This window comes from Natator depressus, chromosome 2 (assembly GCF_965152275.1).
Source record: "Natator depressus isolate rNatDep1 chromosome 2, rNatDep2.hap1, whole genome shotgun sequence".
NCBI lineage: Eukaryota > Metazoa > Chordata > Testudines > Cheloniidae > Natator > Natator depressus.
The window spans coordinates 10,187,075-10,202,953 of NC_134235.1; the positions used below are offsets into that span (position 1 = coordinate 10,187,075).

General features: G+C 42.9%; 1 protein-coding gene and 1 pseudogene across 4 annotated transcripts in view; one reads left to right on the forward strand and one right to left on the reverse strand.

Annotated features, from left to right (window-relative positions):
• Positions 1-461: 461 nt before the first annotated feature.
• Positions 462-3,678, reverse strand: LOC141983516 (E3 SUMO-protein ligase ZBED1-like; annotated as a pseudogene).
• Positions 3,679-4,032: 354 nt separating this feature from the next.
• The window catches only part of TRAPPC9 (trafficking protein particle complex subunit 9), an 806,604-nt gene continuing 794,757 nt past the window's right edge, over positions 4,033-15,879 (forward strand). Inside the window, exons 1-2 of one of the 4 annotated variants that reach the window (XM_074943804.1) lie at positions 4,033-4,130; positions 10,057-10,657. In XM_074943804.1, coding sequence (XP_074799905.1) covers positions 10,074-10,657 — 584 coding nt within the window. In that variant the 5' untranslated portion in view covers positions 4,033-4,130; positions 10,057-10,073. Of the gene's footprint in view, positions 4,235-5,068; positions 5,088-10,056; positions 10,658-15,879 lie in introns of those variants that run through there. The other 3 variants (XM_074943805.1, XM_074943806.1, XM_074943807.1) reach the window with 3 other exon arrangements.

Here is a 15,879-nt window from a genome sequence, read left to right on the forward strand (position 1 = left end):
ATATATTACTTATTGGTGAAGTTTATGGGACCCTATCTTGCAGCGTTTTTAGAGAAACTAAGAAGCACAAATGACCATAGTCTTCATCTTGTAATGGAAGGAAACTGATCTTGTGATCTCTGGTTAATCTTCTTTTGGAAGGTGAAAATACTCCAAAGGTCCTACCAATATGGCCTTGTTTTCCTGACCTAAATACAGCAAGGAGTTAATACTGTGGATGTGAGGAAGAATTACTGCAATTAAACATCTAACCCTGTGCTCCCTTCCCCAGCTGTGGCCCCAGCCTCTGCTCCCCTACCCCTGTCCATGTCCCCCCCTCCCAGACACGTGGCCCTGCTCTCAGCCTGAGCCCAGGGGGGATGGATAGGGGTAAAGGGGCTGGCTTTAAGCACCCCCACTATTGAAAATGTTCCCGTGCCACTGGTTCACAATGAATCTACCGCACATATATGTTACCTTTGTCAAGTGTCTTTATTAACAACAAAAATAGACAGTCTTATGTGTAAAACCCACTTTTTTGTTTAACTTTTTACATAATATCCCCGAGCTGTCCAAAAACATAAAAAGTCCAATTAGAATTTCAACTCTACTGCTGATTTTTGTTAAGAAAAATTAACATGTTTACATGCTCTGGTATCAGTCTTGTGCACAGCTGATTAATAGTAAGGCCAGCATTGGAAAACACACGTTCTGCAGGCACAGATGTTTCTGGAATGCAAAGGTAACTCTGCCAGTTTTCCAAGCCTTGGAAAATGCTATGCATTGACCTTCCACCACTCAAATGGACTGCATTCCAATGAAGGACGAGGCTCCCTGAAGTAATTTTCCAGTTCATTTTCTACTGCATTCTCCTCATTCTCCTTTTTGGTGTAATCTTCACCTAAAAGCATCACTACAGTATAGCACTCTTCTCAGTTTAATGGATTTTTTTGGCGCTGGCTCTATCCGCTCATCCGGTTCAGTACTGCTTGGTTCAGCCCTAGTACGTGGAGGTTCTTCTATTTCTAACATGGACGCAAGTTGCAGGAGCTTTGATTTAGCAGCGATCTGGACAACAAGCAAAAGAAACCGCATGTGTTTATGGCATGGATCTAACAAGGAGGCAATAAGTGCAGTGTTAGGATATAGATATTCAGGCCTGTCTGCAAAGGCCTGTACTTTAAGAATTTAGGTGTATTCGTATCACTTGGCTAGTTATAGAGGTATAAAAGAAAGAATCAAAATCACTGTCTCCTGGTGTAAGAGCCTTCTCTTACTGTGACAGTCTGAGGCCCTGTTCTTAGGCTAAGGCCTTTGGCTAAGCAGCAGAGGCAGCCATAAGCTGGGAAGCGAACGGTCACATCCTCACATTCCAAACTAGTCACATTGAAAGAAGGTGCTATTGGGCTCTTAGGAATACAATCCTGTCCTGATAGTGCCTATCACCTCCAGAGAAAGGGAAGTGCCTAGAAAATGTAAAAGGAAACTTAGTTTGATAGCATCCTGTCTGGCAAGAACTCACTTATCAATAGCTGGGATGTGAAATCCTCACTTCTGTATTGTTTTGTCATTAGAGTTCCCACTTTGCTATTGTTTGTCTGTATAATCTCTGTCTGGTTCTGTGATTGTTCCTGTCTGCTGTATAACTAATTTTGCTGGGTGTAAACTAATTAAGGTGGTGGGATATAATTGGTTACATAATCATGTTACAATATGTTAGGATTGGTTAGTTAAATTTCAGGAAAATGATTGGTTAAGGTATAGCTAAGCTGAACTCAAGTTTCACTATATAGTCTGCAGTCAATCAGGAAGTGAGGGGGTGGGTGTGGAGATGGGAACAGGGAATGGGGGTGGGGAAATTGGAATCATGTTTTGCTAAAGAGGGGAAATGGGAACAGGGAATGGGGGTAAGGAAACTGGAATAATGTTTTGCTAAGGGCAGGAATGGGAACAGGGACACAGGTGTAAGGCTCTGTGGTGTCAGAGTTGGGAAGGAGGATACTAAGGAAGGAAACTGGAATCATGCTTGCTGGAAGTTCACCCCAATAAACATTGAATTGTTTGCACCTTTGGACTTCGGGTATTGTTGCTCTCTGTTCATGCGAGAAGGACCAGGGAAGTAAGTGGGTGAAGGAATAAGCCCCCTAACATGCAGGTTTGGCAGTTATGGCAGGATCATTGGGTTTCATGCAATGCTCCAGAGAGCAATGAACAGCAGGCTTGAAATCAGCAACTTTTCCATTTTCGACAGGAGCTTTGCTTCTGAGGTGAGTTTGGAGAAGATGGTTGCAAATTGGATAAATATTTGAAATTGACACTGACTGTTCAGCAGACAAGGCCGTTGTATGCATTTTAAAGTGGAAAGTAGTGGTAAGATATCCTCTATTAATTGCCAGTGCTCATATTGCAGCTGAAGTGTTTGGGCATGAGATAGCTCTGTAACAAAACAATCTGAAAGCACAGCTGTCATAGCCCACCTTTGTTCACTGAGTTTTTTGAACATGTCATATACTGAATTCCCGTGAGTTTTACATGACTGGATCACACGGTGTTGCTTAACCTAAAGTTGTGTTTTCTTTTGAGTGCTTTTGCAGCCATGGTGCTGTAGTGGAAGTGTGCAACTAGTCTACTTGCAGCTGCAACAGCACGATCCACACTATTTGAAGAAAACCCATCATTTATGGCTAGCTGAAAAGTATTGGCAAAACAATTGACAGATTTTCATGTAACATACCTTGATGTGTTGGCGAGCGCAATGTTGATTGCATTATCGTGTATGCACACCGAGACACGGTCTGCCAGACCCCATCTTTCCACTGTAGCATTTAATTTTTCAGCAAGGTGTTCCGCGGTATATCATTCTGCCATACTTTCGGTTTGTACAACTGCAGATCGAAGTTCCCAATTTTCAATATAATGGCAAGTGACAGTCATGAAGCTTTCTGTAATTAATGCTGCCCAGCATTCAGTGGTGAAAGCTACTTTAACGGTGTTTTCCAATTTTTCCCAAACAGACTTCACACAGTTTTCATAGCACTTCTCTAGTCGAGAGGTTATTTTCTGTCTCACAGGCACACAGTATTCAGGTTCTACAAAACTTTTCAACTCATGCATGAAAATCTGTACCCTCAACGACACTTACAGGCAGCATATCTGTAGTGATCATGGCGCACAACAACTCTGTTAGTTTTTCCTCACGTTGTGTGTTGCATTTTCTTGACCTGCCAGAAACAAACACGGTTAGCACTGTTTGATTTTTGCCTTCTTTATCACATGAAACAGAACGATGTTTCATCGTCAAATGGTCCAGCATTGCTCTGGTGCTGTTTGCATACCTCAGGCCTGTATGACACAGCCTACATTTAACAGTGTCTTCTGCTATTTTTGTGAAGTAATTCCAGGCATAACTCCTTTTTGATCGCTCCGTCTTCACTAGACAGAACAGTAGTCACCAAAAATCGTGATAACTTACTTGACGCTACCACAGTGTGATGGGGGTGGGGGGCAGGGGACCGGACACAGACGGGGTAAGGAGGCGGGCTGGGGCCAGGAGCACAGTCACAGAGCTTTTCCAGTGGCCCCAAGCGAGCTCGCAGCCTCCCCCCTGCCCTGGCTGGGGCCATGGCGGGGGGGCTGAGAGCAGCGAGCATGGGCACGGTCTTGTCCCGACGAGATGGGGCTGGAGACTCGTTTCCCCATGGTAACGCCCTTGTAAGCTCTCTGAAGCAGGGACTGGCTTTGTTTTGTGTCTGTACAACACCAGGCACGGGGGGGGGGGGGTCTGGGTCTGTTTACGGGGGCTCAGGACACAAACGACAGCCACCCCTGGAACAACCCCTCAGTCTCAGCCGCTGGCTCCAGCCAAACCACCAGGTAACCCAGCAGCCTCGGCGCCCCCCCGCCCACCTCTCTCAGCCCCTGGGACGGCTCTCACACCGCCTCCCCTCCCCCCGCCTTGCCGGTAGCCTCGTTCTCAGGAGCAACGGCAGGGAGAAGACCGCAAAAGACTCGGGGCCGGCAGGCGCATGCGCCGTTTTGCCGCTCTCCTGGGCCGGGCGAGGCTCCGGGCTGCCGTTGGCGTCAGTTCCGCTCCTCCCGCATTTCTGTGAGCCGGGCTGGAGGAGGAGGCGGAGTCGGTTCCTGCTGGGGCTGTGAGTGTCCGCGACCCGCGTCGCGTTACCCGCCCCCTCTCTCCCTCCCCATCCCGGGCGGGGGGATTTGAATTGACGCCGGGTCCCGCGGCGGAGCCTGCGCTGTGAGTGTGGACGGGACTGGTCGAGGGTGCGCCCGGGTGGGCTTCTGTTGGGGGCGCCAAGTGGCAGCTGCCCTCCGTTCATACCTAGGGAGTCTTGTCCCCCGGGGTGCCCCCCAGCTGGGGCCTCCACCCTTTTCCTTGTGCCCCCCTCCCTCGGCGCCCTGTCCCCCGGGATCGCCCCTAACCGGGCCCCTGCCCTTTTCCTTGGGCCCCCCTTCCTCGGCGCCCTGTCCCCCGGGATCCTCCCTAACCGGGCCCCTGCCCTTTTACTTGGGCCCCCTTTCCTTGGTGCACAGTCCCCTGGGTCCCCCCCCCAACTGGGTTCTTTGCCCTTTTCCTGTTGCCCCCCCTTCCTTGGTGCCCTGTCCCATGCTCCCTCCTGCCCTTTTCTTGGTGCTCTCCCTTCCTCAGCGCCCTGTCCCCTGCCAGCTGTGATCCCTGCCCTTTCCCTGGTGCCCCCCACCCTTGGTGCCCTGTTCCCTGGGGTTGCTCCTAACCAGAGTCCCTGCCCTTTCTTGGGTGCCCTCCTTCTCCCAACTTAAGCAGCCTGCCTTTTCCCTGGTGCCCTCCCCCCAGGTGCCTGGGCCCTGCCCTTTCCTGCACTGTACCCCTCTTCCCATTGCTCCTCCTTGCCCTGCCCTCAGTTGCTTCCTGTTGGACTTCCATCATCCCCCACTCCTCCCACCATAGTTTCCCTGGACAGCAGTGGTTCTGGTCCCCTGGGGTTTATCTGCTAGAGCGTTGTACAGTGGGAACAGCCTTTTCAGACAGCTGTAGTCCCTCCTGAATCTGAGCCTCTGTGAAAAAGTGAAATTGGCTGGTCTATTTTGTTGCCCAAGCTGAGGCAAATGTGGTAAGTAAAGAGCATAGAGGGTGAAAACTAAACTACAGATGTAAACATTTCCCAGCCTGAATAACTCAAGGAAACCCCGCCTAGCTTGACAGTTGTTTCAAACTTAGTTTGAGTACTGGTTTGTAGAATAAATAAACAAATCATCTTTTCCTACACCACTTGTACTTTTGAGCTGCATGTTGGTATTGGTTATTAGCTTGCCCTGGCCCCCCTTCTAAAAATTCACAGGTGGATGACAACTTCTGCTTGGTTTGAATTTAAAACTCAGCAAGAATGGGGGGTGTCAATGTTAGTTCAGCTGAGAGAGAAGTGAAGTGTTTATGTAAAAAGGAAAAAGTAATAAGCTGTCTTGTCCACCTAACAAAATGTATAAACTATCATAAAGGTCAAATGGCTCCTGCGTCTAAATCACTGCTGTTCTGCACCGTGTGGAACCATTTATCACTGTGCAAAGTAGGTGTAAAATTCTGTCATTCTGATTTGGAAATGTTTTACACCCACTTTGCACAGTGATAAATGGTTCCACAAGGTGCACCACAGAGAAGGAATGGCAAATCTAAGGGTAAGCTGTTGCGCTTCAGTGTAGACACTATCTACCCTTACAGGACACCAATGGCTATCTGCACCAGGTGTAGGTCTGTATAGCTACATCTCTCAGGGGTGTGTATTTTTCACACTCCTTACAAATGTAGCCATACCAGTGTAAATTCCTAGCATAGACCAGGCTTAGGGCATGGTTACACTGTAAACTTAAAAGTGCTTCTGCGGGAACGCTCCCGCGGCAGCGCTTTGAAGTGTGAGTGTGGTCATGTGGGAGCGCTGGGAGAGAGGTCTCCCAGCGCTCCTGGTAATCCACCTCTACGAGGGGATTAGCTCCGAGCACTGGGAGTGTGGCTCCCAGCGCTCAGAGCCTGTCTACACTAGTGCTTTAAAGTGCTCAGGCTTGCTGCACTCGGGGGTGATTTTTCACACCCCTGAGCCAGCAAGTTAGAGAACTATAAAATGTAAGTGTAGACAAGTCCTTAGTTGTCAAGCGAGGAATACTATACCAGGGTCGTTGGCATGGTCTACACTAGGAAATTAGATTTATATAACTGTGTGTCTCAGGGGTATGAAAAAGCCACACCCCTGAACGATGAGGTTAAATCAACCTAACCACCACTGTAGATGGTGCTAGGTCCGTGGGAAAATTTTCCCATCAACCTAATTACTGCCTCTCGGGAAGGTGGATTATCTACATGGATGGTGGAAGCTGTCCCCGTCGACTCACTGAAGTGCTACAGTGGCACAAGTGTAGTGTTTTAAGTGCAGACAAGCCCTTAAAACTCTGCTCTCAATGGGGTATACTGTGATAAGGGATAGTATTAGTGCTGTCCAGTAACAGTTAACATAAACTGACCTCATAATGATATTTAACAGGGAGCCAGTATAACTTTCTCAAAATAGAATCACCGGGTTGGAAGGGACCTCAGGAGGTCATCTAGTCTAACCCCCTGCTCAAAGCAGGACCAATCCCCCATAGTTGCCCTAGATCCCTAAATGGCCCCCTCAAGGATTGAACTCACAACCCTCGGTTTAGCAGGCCAGTGCTCAAACCACTGAGCTATCCCTCCCCTCTAATAATTTGCTTGAGTACATAAACTTAACATTTGGGTGTTTTATTAGGTAATAATACAAAGATTTTTTTTTTCCTCGTGTGTATGTTGTGGTTGCAGCCCCAGGTCCTACCTGGATTTGGAATAAGAAAGAATAACCATATTAGGTCAGACCAGTGGTCCGTCTAGCCCGGTATGTTGTCTTTAACAGTCAACAGTACTGGAACTTCATGGAAAGTGTACAGAACAGGGCAAATTTGGAGAGCTCCATCCCTATCTTTCCCTTCTGGCTTCTGGCAGTTAGAAGTTTAGGGTTGCTGTGAGCATCTGGTTGTATTCCTGACCACCTTGGCTAATAGCCATTGATGGACCTATCCTCCATGAACTTACCAAGTTCTTTTCTGAACCCAGTTAAACTTTTGGCCATCACATCACCCCATGGCAATGAGTTCCACAGGTTAATTGTGCATAGTATGAAAATGTACTTCCTTTTGTTTGAATTAAATCTGTTGCCTATTAATTTAATGGGGGTGACCCCTGCTTTTTGTATTATAGGAAAGGGTAAATGACACTTCTCTATTCACTTTTTCAACACCATTCATGATTTTTATAGACCTCTAGGTCATATCATATAATGATTGAAAATAATTGCTGTGGGCACTACTTCATTCTCTGACATAATTTGTGAGCATGAGTCTCCCCTCCACTTGCCCCCTTTCCAAGTTTTTAGGGCATGAACTTGTGAGGTGCTTCAGATCATCATCCCCTCTTGTGGGTGCTTAGTATTTGTCAGGAGATGCTGAACACCTTTCAGGATCAAGAATTGAGTTTAGTAGTGACCAAGTTAAATCCCCTTCCCCCCTGCAAAACAAAGAAACAAACCCAGAGTGTTGCAGAAGTAAGTAGATTAAAGTTAGAGGGCAGTAATTTTCCACTTTTTCACTCGAATGAATTTTTAGGATAACATAACTGTAGTCTCTAAAGGCATAGCTCTCTAAACAATGTTATTGTTTGTAAGATCTGTTGACTGGAAATTTTGTAATCTGTATGATAAATTTCAGGATTAGGCTTCAAAGTGAGAGTGGCAGAGTGTCTCCGAGTCAATGTGAAGCGATGGAAATGGCTACAGATATGGTTGAGAGGTCTTTTGGTTTAGAATATCACCAGGTTCAATCATCATTGGGATTCGTGGGCTTTTATTGTCCAATTTTTAAGTTCTCAGTCATTCTGAGAACTTGTGCACTGTTCAGCTGCAGTGAGGCATGCGTATATTCCAGGCCAAGTGTCATAGACAATTGTGATATCAGACCTAACTCCATCAATCATCACCCTTACTCTACAGCAAACTTTCATGCAACAACCTCATTGGTTGTCTGAGGGAGACTGCACATATGGTGGATTACTTGGCCTAACTGCTACCCTTGTGTCACAGCATGGGCTTTCAGTAGTTGAATAAAATATCAAAGCTAAAACGTAATGTTTGAGTTCTAGAATAGTCTTTGTCATGTACTTGGGTTCTCCTGCACACTGTTACAGTAGTGCACAACTTTTTAATTGTTCTATACATACATGATCGCTGCCTCTTTTTGCTTAACTTTGGCACTTGTAAGCTCTTTAGGCCAGGCCTGTGTCTTTGTATGTGTTTCAATAGTACTTAGCCCAAGGGAGCTCTGATCCTGGTGGGGGAAAGTAATATGAATATAAAATCAGTATTTCTCTTTAATTATTGCAGTGCTTCAACATGTCTTAAGGATACAGTTACATAAATTAGATATTAACAATGTTATGTAGGATTTGCTTTGTAAATAAATTTAAGGGGCATTTTAGCCCTCATAGCTCCAAAAAGGAAGGTCTTTTATTTAAACTTTATGAATTCTTGAATGGTTATTTTCTTCCTACTCTGGTTTTCATCACCTTCTATCTTGCCTCTTAATTTCTACGTTGCCTTGCTTTATTTGTGAGCTCTCCAAGTCTCGTTTTTTATATTACGTTTTTTAAAACAGTGCAATGGCTGCGCCAGCATGTCAAAAATTACCCCTTTTGTGTGTTCAGTTTATCTTTGGCAATAGACAGCATAAGTTTGCTGCAGAATTAGTAGAAAGAGGAAAGTAAAGTAGAGTATAGTCCCTCCTATAGTGGTGGTTTAATTTGTAGTGATGTGGAGATAAAACAGCAGTATCTGGAATGACTTTGAGAGAGTTTGTAACATACATATGTGATCTGGAAGTGTTCAGTATTAAAGTTTGTATTGGAGTAAGCCAGCACTCAGATAACAGAAAATGTGTGTGGCATAAAATAGGGACAGAAAGAAATAATTTTATGTCAGATGTCGAGTATTATTAGGGTTAGAGTTTGCATTATTAAACTATTTTGCAGGGTTTAGTATCTTTACCATTTCAAATTATGTTGGAATGAAACTTGTAAAGGAGGTGCTCAGTCAGGATACCAACTTTTTTTTTATTGCCCTAGGTTAATTTATCTTGCTTTTGCCTACATTGAAATGTCTAAACTCTAATTATATCTTGTTGTATAATAAACAGTAAGATTTCTTCTTTGGAAAGAAGGTTGACAGTACTGGATATGATTCTTTTTCAAACCCCTGGAGCCATTTGTAATACATGACTTTTCCTTTACCTTTGTCCCTTTCTCTACAGTTCTTTCATTTATTTCCTCAAAAATATAAAACTGTAATGGCAGGACGGGGGAATGCAAAATGTGTTTAGGTAGCACCATTCTTTTGCAGCAGATACAGCATTTTAGGAAAATCTGCTTTTAGAAATATTTCTGTATGTATTTTTGTCATTCTTGAAGTTGAGTTAAAAATTTGTTTAATATTGTCCATAGCTGACCTCTACTAACTTCTTTCCAGTCTTTGCTCCCTCAAACAACTAGCATGGTAGCTTATGGAATGGAAAACAGTTTTGAATAATGCACGTAATTGTTGCCAGTGGTAGTACTTCCATAGATAACACTTACTAATTTAGGCCCAGAGCCTGCAATCATTAATGCAAATGCCTTGTTTTATGTGAGTAATCTCTGTGTAGTCAATGGAACTACTCATATGCTTAATGTCAAGCATGTGCATAAGTGTTTGCAAGATTAGGCTCTAAATTAAACATAACCCATTAAGGGATAACAAACCAGGCAAGTGAGGTATAGGAAGGACAAGGATAGCAACAATAGGTTATACTTTAGCCTCGTCTTATTTATGGATTTTTATTTCTGAATGGGGGTTTTAGCTCTGCTTTCTGTGACAAAGGGTTTTAGGGTTGAGACCGCAGGGTGCAGACACGTTAGGTGTCTGCACCCTGACCTTTTTTTTCTAAGTGCCATCCACTCCTCTGAAAATAATTAATATTTTTTCTTTTTATTAGAGTATAATTGATGCATAATGAGCGTTCCTGACTACATGCAGTGTGCTGAGGACCATCAAACTCTCCTGGTTGTGGTCCAGCCAGTTGGGATTGTCCCTGAAGAAAACTTTTTTAGGATCTACAAACGAATTTCAACCGTGAGTCAGATTAATGTTCGTGACTCCCAGCGTGTGCTATATATCCGCTATAGACATCACTACCCTCCGGAAAACAATGAATGGGGGGATTTTCAGACGCATCGGAAGGTTGTGGGGCTCATAATCATAACAGACTGTTCCTCTGCAAAGGATTGGCCCCAAACTTTTGAAAAATTCCACCTTCAGAAGGAAATATATGGTTCTACACTCTATGATTCCCGATTGTTTGTCTTTGGGCTTCAAGGAGAGGTTGCAGAGCAGCCCCGCACAGATGTGGCATTTTACCCTAGTTACGATCAGTGTGAAACTGTGGAGAAGAGAATAGAAGATTTTATTGAATCTCTCTTCATTGTTCTGGAATCCAAACGTCTTGACAGGGCCACTGATAAATCTGGTGACAAGATCCCACTTCTGTGTGTCCCTTTTGAAAAAAAGGACTTTGTAGGTCTGGATACTGATAGTAGGTAAGTAGCTTGTTTACAACCTAACAGGGCTTGAAAAATTTACCTGATGCTAGCTCAAGGACTAAGCCTATTAGTCCGCCTAAAGAAATGCCTGTGGCACCAATAACACCGCTTCCTCAAGGCTGTATCTTCTGTAATGTAAGGGAACTTACTTTATTTACTAGTGGACTATATTTAATTTTCTTACCTTGTTAATTAACTTTCTATTCATATTTTTAAATTTAATTTGTAGGGCTCGTCAAATAGTTTATTAAAAAAGTAATTGAATAGGTTTGACAGATTCTACTTCTAGTTATATTTTTGCTGAATGGAATTTGACTAGCTATAGAACTGGATGAATATTATAAATTAATGTATTGATCAATAAACTGTAGTAAAATTAATTTTACATATTTTGCTGTGTACTATCTGACTAACCCTATTTACTACATTCCTTGCTTTTGTCTTATATCTTCCTGTCCTTACTGTCTTCCCTCCACTTCTTTTGCATTCCTGTAATAGAACTATGGTCTATCTTTGTGAATTGTCTTAAGTATTCGTTTCCTCCTTCTCTTTCCCTCCTCTCATTTCTTTCTCTCTCTTACTTTGTGTTCTGTTCCCTATTCTCATATTTTCTCACTATTCCTTTCTTCTTCCACCACAGCCCTGAAACCTTTCTCTAATCTGTACGTTTCTAACATCCCATCAATATTTCCCAGCCATCTCTATCCATGCCTTCCAGCCATAGGGTTTGGAAGTTTTACCAGACACCTGTTAGCTAGAGAAATAAACCAGCTAGCCAGAGACAGGTGTGAAAGAGCTTGGGTGTTTCACTGCTCAGGGGCAAAACCCAAATGAGACGCTAACCCCCACGCCTTCCAGCTGCTGGAGAAGGAGAGAGTGCTGAAACTCTTAACAGGGTACTTTAGCTGTTTAGGGACTCTGTCGTTACATCAACATTGTGCAGTTAGGGGTCTGATTAAATTTGTAGGCCACCACTAAATCTACTCTGGTGTACATGCTACAGGTTGCTACCTAGGGTGTGTGTGTCTCTGCTGCTTAGTTACTCTGCATCTCCCTCAACTTTCTGGCTGGTCCTAGAAGGGTTTAACTGTCTGATACTGAATGTGATTTGTCATGGTCAATATTGTCATGTAACTCAATTCTTCATACTGTGTACAGGTAGTAAAATTCTGTAAAGTAGACAAACCCATGTAGGCGATGCATTACTCAGCTGTAGACTGTTGGTCTAGCCAGTGGTTCCCAAACTGGGGTTCGTAAAATGTTACAGGGAGTTCTCGGGGGGGGGGGGGGAATTCCCTAATGGCAGACAGAGCTGCCCCTAGGGACCCCGTGCAGCATGGGGCCAGCAGCACGGAGCCCCTGGACTTCCAAGAGCTAAGCAGATCAAAGCAAGCATATCTATCACACTGAGAAGATTTAAACTTCAAGACTCCTTATAAGAAATGGAAAGGGAGGTGGATATTTTTTTGTTGTTTTTTAAAATTAAATCAGCAGCTAGTATTGTTTTTAAAATTATTATGAAGAACAAGTTTAAGCTTTCTTGTAATGTGTGTTCTTTGCCTGGACTGCTCAAGACCTGAATGCTTGTGTAGGAGAAACTCTTTGCGTTGGTTTCTTAAATACCTTCATGCTGTTTCACATCTGATACTCCTCGATGAAACACAAGCCACGAAAGTGAGCTCTTGGAAGAGTGTTGCCGTTTTCATAATGTAATAAAAATACTGTAATGATAAATAATAGTGTGTAATAAGCCTGTCATAAAAACTAATTTTATATTTCTAAGATCACTGCTTTTATAATTTATACTCGGGTAAAGGAGAAAATCCCTGGAAATATTCATTTTTAGGAGGAGGTTCGTGAGACTTGACATTTTAGTGAAAGGGGTTCACAGGTTGTTAAAGTTTGGGAACCACTGGTCTAGGCTGAACATAGTGACAAGGTCAGGGCAATAGAATTCCTATTTTTGAATAAAATAAAACTTCTTTAGGAGTATTGTCTAAAAACTTTCAACAGTATTTGTGGCGTTAATCACTTTAGAATAAAGTGACATGAGATGAAAACACCAAGGAGTCCGGTGGTACCTTGAAGACTAACAGATTTATTTGGTCATAAGCTTTCGTGGGTAAAAAAGCTTATGCCCAAATAAATCTGTTAGTCTGTATCCACAAAAACACCAAGGAGTCCGATGGCACCTTAAAGACTAACACGGCTACCCCGCTGATACTTGACGTTAAATGAGCCCCTTTACACTGTGTGTAATGTAACAGAATACTGGTTTCCAAAAGTTAAAGGTGTTATGCCAAAATGGTTATTTACTAGAGGTGATTATAGTGCAGTCCCAGGGCCAAATGTGACCCATGAAATTCTAAAACGGTAGGGAACTCAAACAGCAATCAGTGCACATTCCTTTCATCATAGGAAAGTGTAGATCCAAGCAGACATGCATTGTTGCATTTAGTTTTCATTTGTTACGTGTGCTTAAAACCGAAATAGTTGTTCTTGGCAAGTTGCCAATGGGACCTTCCATCCCAGCTCTGGTGTAGTACATGCTTTGGACACATTGGCTTACAGTTTTAGTGGTATCTTAGGTGCTCATATCGCCATGCTGAACCTGATGTAATACAGTAACTCTGCACTTAAAAGTCGTCCTGGTTAACATTGTTTCATTATTAGGTTTCTGATCTATTAGAGAACATACTCGTTTAAAGTCACGCAGTTTTCCATTATAAGGTTGTTTGGCTCGCTCTGCCGGGCGTACCAGTCGGGGAGCTCGGTCAGGGCGTGGGGGGCATTCCAGCCGGGGAGTGGGCAAGCCCCCCACCCGGCTCCCCAGCAGGAGCCCCGGGTGGGTGGAGTGGGGCAAGACCCCACTCCCGCTGTCCGGCAGGAACACTGGGTGGGCGGAGCGGGGCAAGCTGCTGCTCCCCCACCCCACTACGCCCCTGCCTCAACCAAGCTTCTCAGTCGTCATTAGTGAGTACAGTATTAAATTGTTTACAGTTATTTAAAAATTATACTGTATATGTATATTATGTCTTTTGTGTGGCGAAAAAGATTTCCCTGGAATCTAATCACCCCATTTACATTAATTCTTTTGGGGAAATTGGATTCGCTTAACATTGTTTTGCTTAAAGTAGCATTTTTCAGGAACATAACTACAATGTTAAGCGAGGAGTTACTGTAGGGAGTAGCTTTTAAATTGGTTCAAGCAATGGGTGCCTTTTAACTACAGTGTTTCTGCAGTTAGCATCACCATGTCGTTAAGAAGACAGTAAGTATTCCAACTTCTATCATAAATCTTCAATTTAAAAATTACACCAGAAAGACTTGATAAACCATAATTTCCAAATTTTTTTTGTTCAGCGTTATTTTGCGCTGGCGTTTTTGATTGTGTTGTAAAACATCTGGATTATATTTAAATTGCACATGAAAGGTGTTTAAAAGTTTCTGTTCAAATTAGCATTTTGGGTAATATTTTAGCAAAATAAGATATACTGAATAGCTGGAACTTGTGGTCACTTTCTTAGCAAAATTTTTCAGTTTCTTAGTAGAGCTGAGAAAGTTATAGTCCCAGAAAAATTCAGTTATACCCCTTCGCATTGGAACCCTCCCACACCCAGCCTCATTAATTCTTGTTTATATTTAAGTAAGATAAAGGCATTTTGTGTCTTTTTATTCTTTCACTACTTGTAAAAGTGAAAGACTGACAGCCCTGGCTTGATCCAGAAATGATATAATAAGTATACCCTTTGTGGGCTTCTTTGCACAGATCTTCCAGAGCACTTTGAACCTACCTTGTAATATTGCAGTTCTTGTAGGCTACTGTACAGAAACTCAGGACTATCACCTATGTATGAACTGGACTGAAACCATAACATTAATTTACACTTTTGAGTCAGAGTATTTGAACATAGATCTTCAAAGGTGAAATGCTAGTCCAGTTTCTTCTCACTATTTAGCTCACAATAAAACGTGTCTATAATGTAGCATGTTATGTTGTATAGTGCCTATAATTCACTAGCCAAATGGGAATCATTGTTTAAAGCTGTATATTGCAACTTTATCTTTTTTTTTTAAACTATAGGAAAAGATTTTTTTTCTTTTCTCATTTTTGAGGGTATGCACACATGATGGTAGAGATTGAGTTTAAATGATGAAAGACCAGACTAACTTTATTTGGATGGTGGAACAAACCATGAGACACTCTTCAGTACTTCCAGCTACTACAAACTGATGAAAGGTGGGAGGCAAACATGGCCTCTTTACAGTGGTTGGGGTTTCTCTTCCCCCAAGTTAGAACTCCTTTTCTCCACTCTCATCTCTTTCTGTGGAGACAATGAGGTGTTCTAACTTTATAGTTTATATACTGCTAACTGCTGCTAGGGCCTGAATATTGCCCTGGCTTGATGCAAATGACTGCATTAGAATATCACCAAATATTGCACAGAGGGATTTGATGCCTCAGTGCACCTCTGATCGTTTGGTTACAGATTGTTGTTTAATCTGTGGGAAGTGTATCTTTCCCTGCAACTCTCAAATTTGCAATTACAGTTGATAAGCCCTCACAGAGGCCAACTCATCTGAAGGCTAGAGATATACCCCATATCAAATGAGCCGGGTTAGTATGTCAATGTAGAAAATCTCAACTGAAATTAGTGAGTTACACATCACCAGGATGAAACACGCCAGGGTAATTTTTGGTCATACCATAATGCCTATGTACGTTCAACTGAGAGAATATTTTAAACCCCTCAATTCAATTAATATCCTTTCAGGCTAGCGCACTTCCCGTCAAAGACTGTGCATTATAAGCTTGGACCACATTAACCTGCTGACTAGGAATAGGTGGCTAGGATCAGTGCAGTCATGTTTCACTCACATTTATTATCAAGAAGTAATATTCGCTACTGAGGTGGATGATTATTGTAACCAAACTGGCTGCCTAAATGCAGCTCTTACAAACTAGGGCAAGAGTCATTTCATGCTTTGTAGTCCAGAGACACTAGATGCTGTTGAGAGGAAGGCAGAGTTGAGATCTGTTTCTTCTAGCAGCTTACTTGTGTACCTGGTAGATGATACTGTTTCCCAGGTTCTATACTGAGAGTGGTGATATCAAGGGAACATTACAAGTAGGCTTGGCAGAATTGGATTTTTTTTTTAAATAATTTCAATGGATAAAATCTGTTCAAAAATAAAGGGCTAAAAACTATCAATTTAAA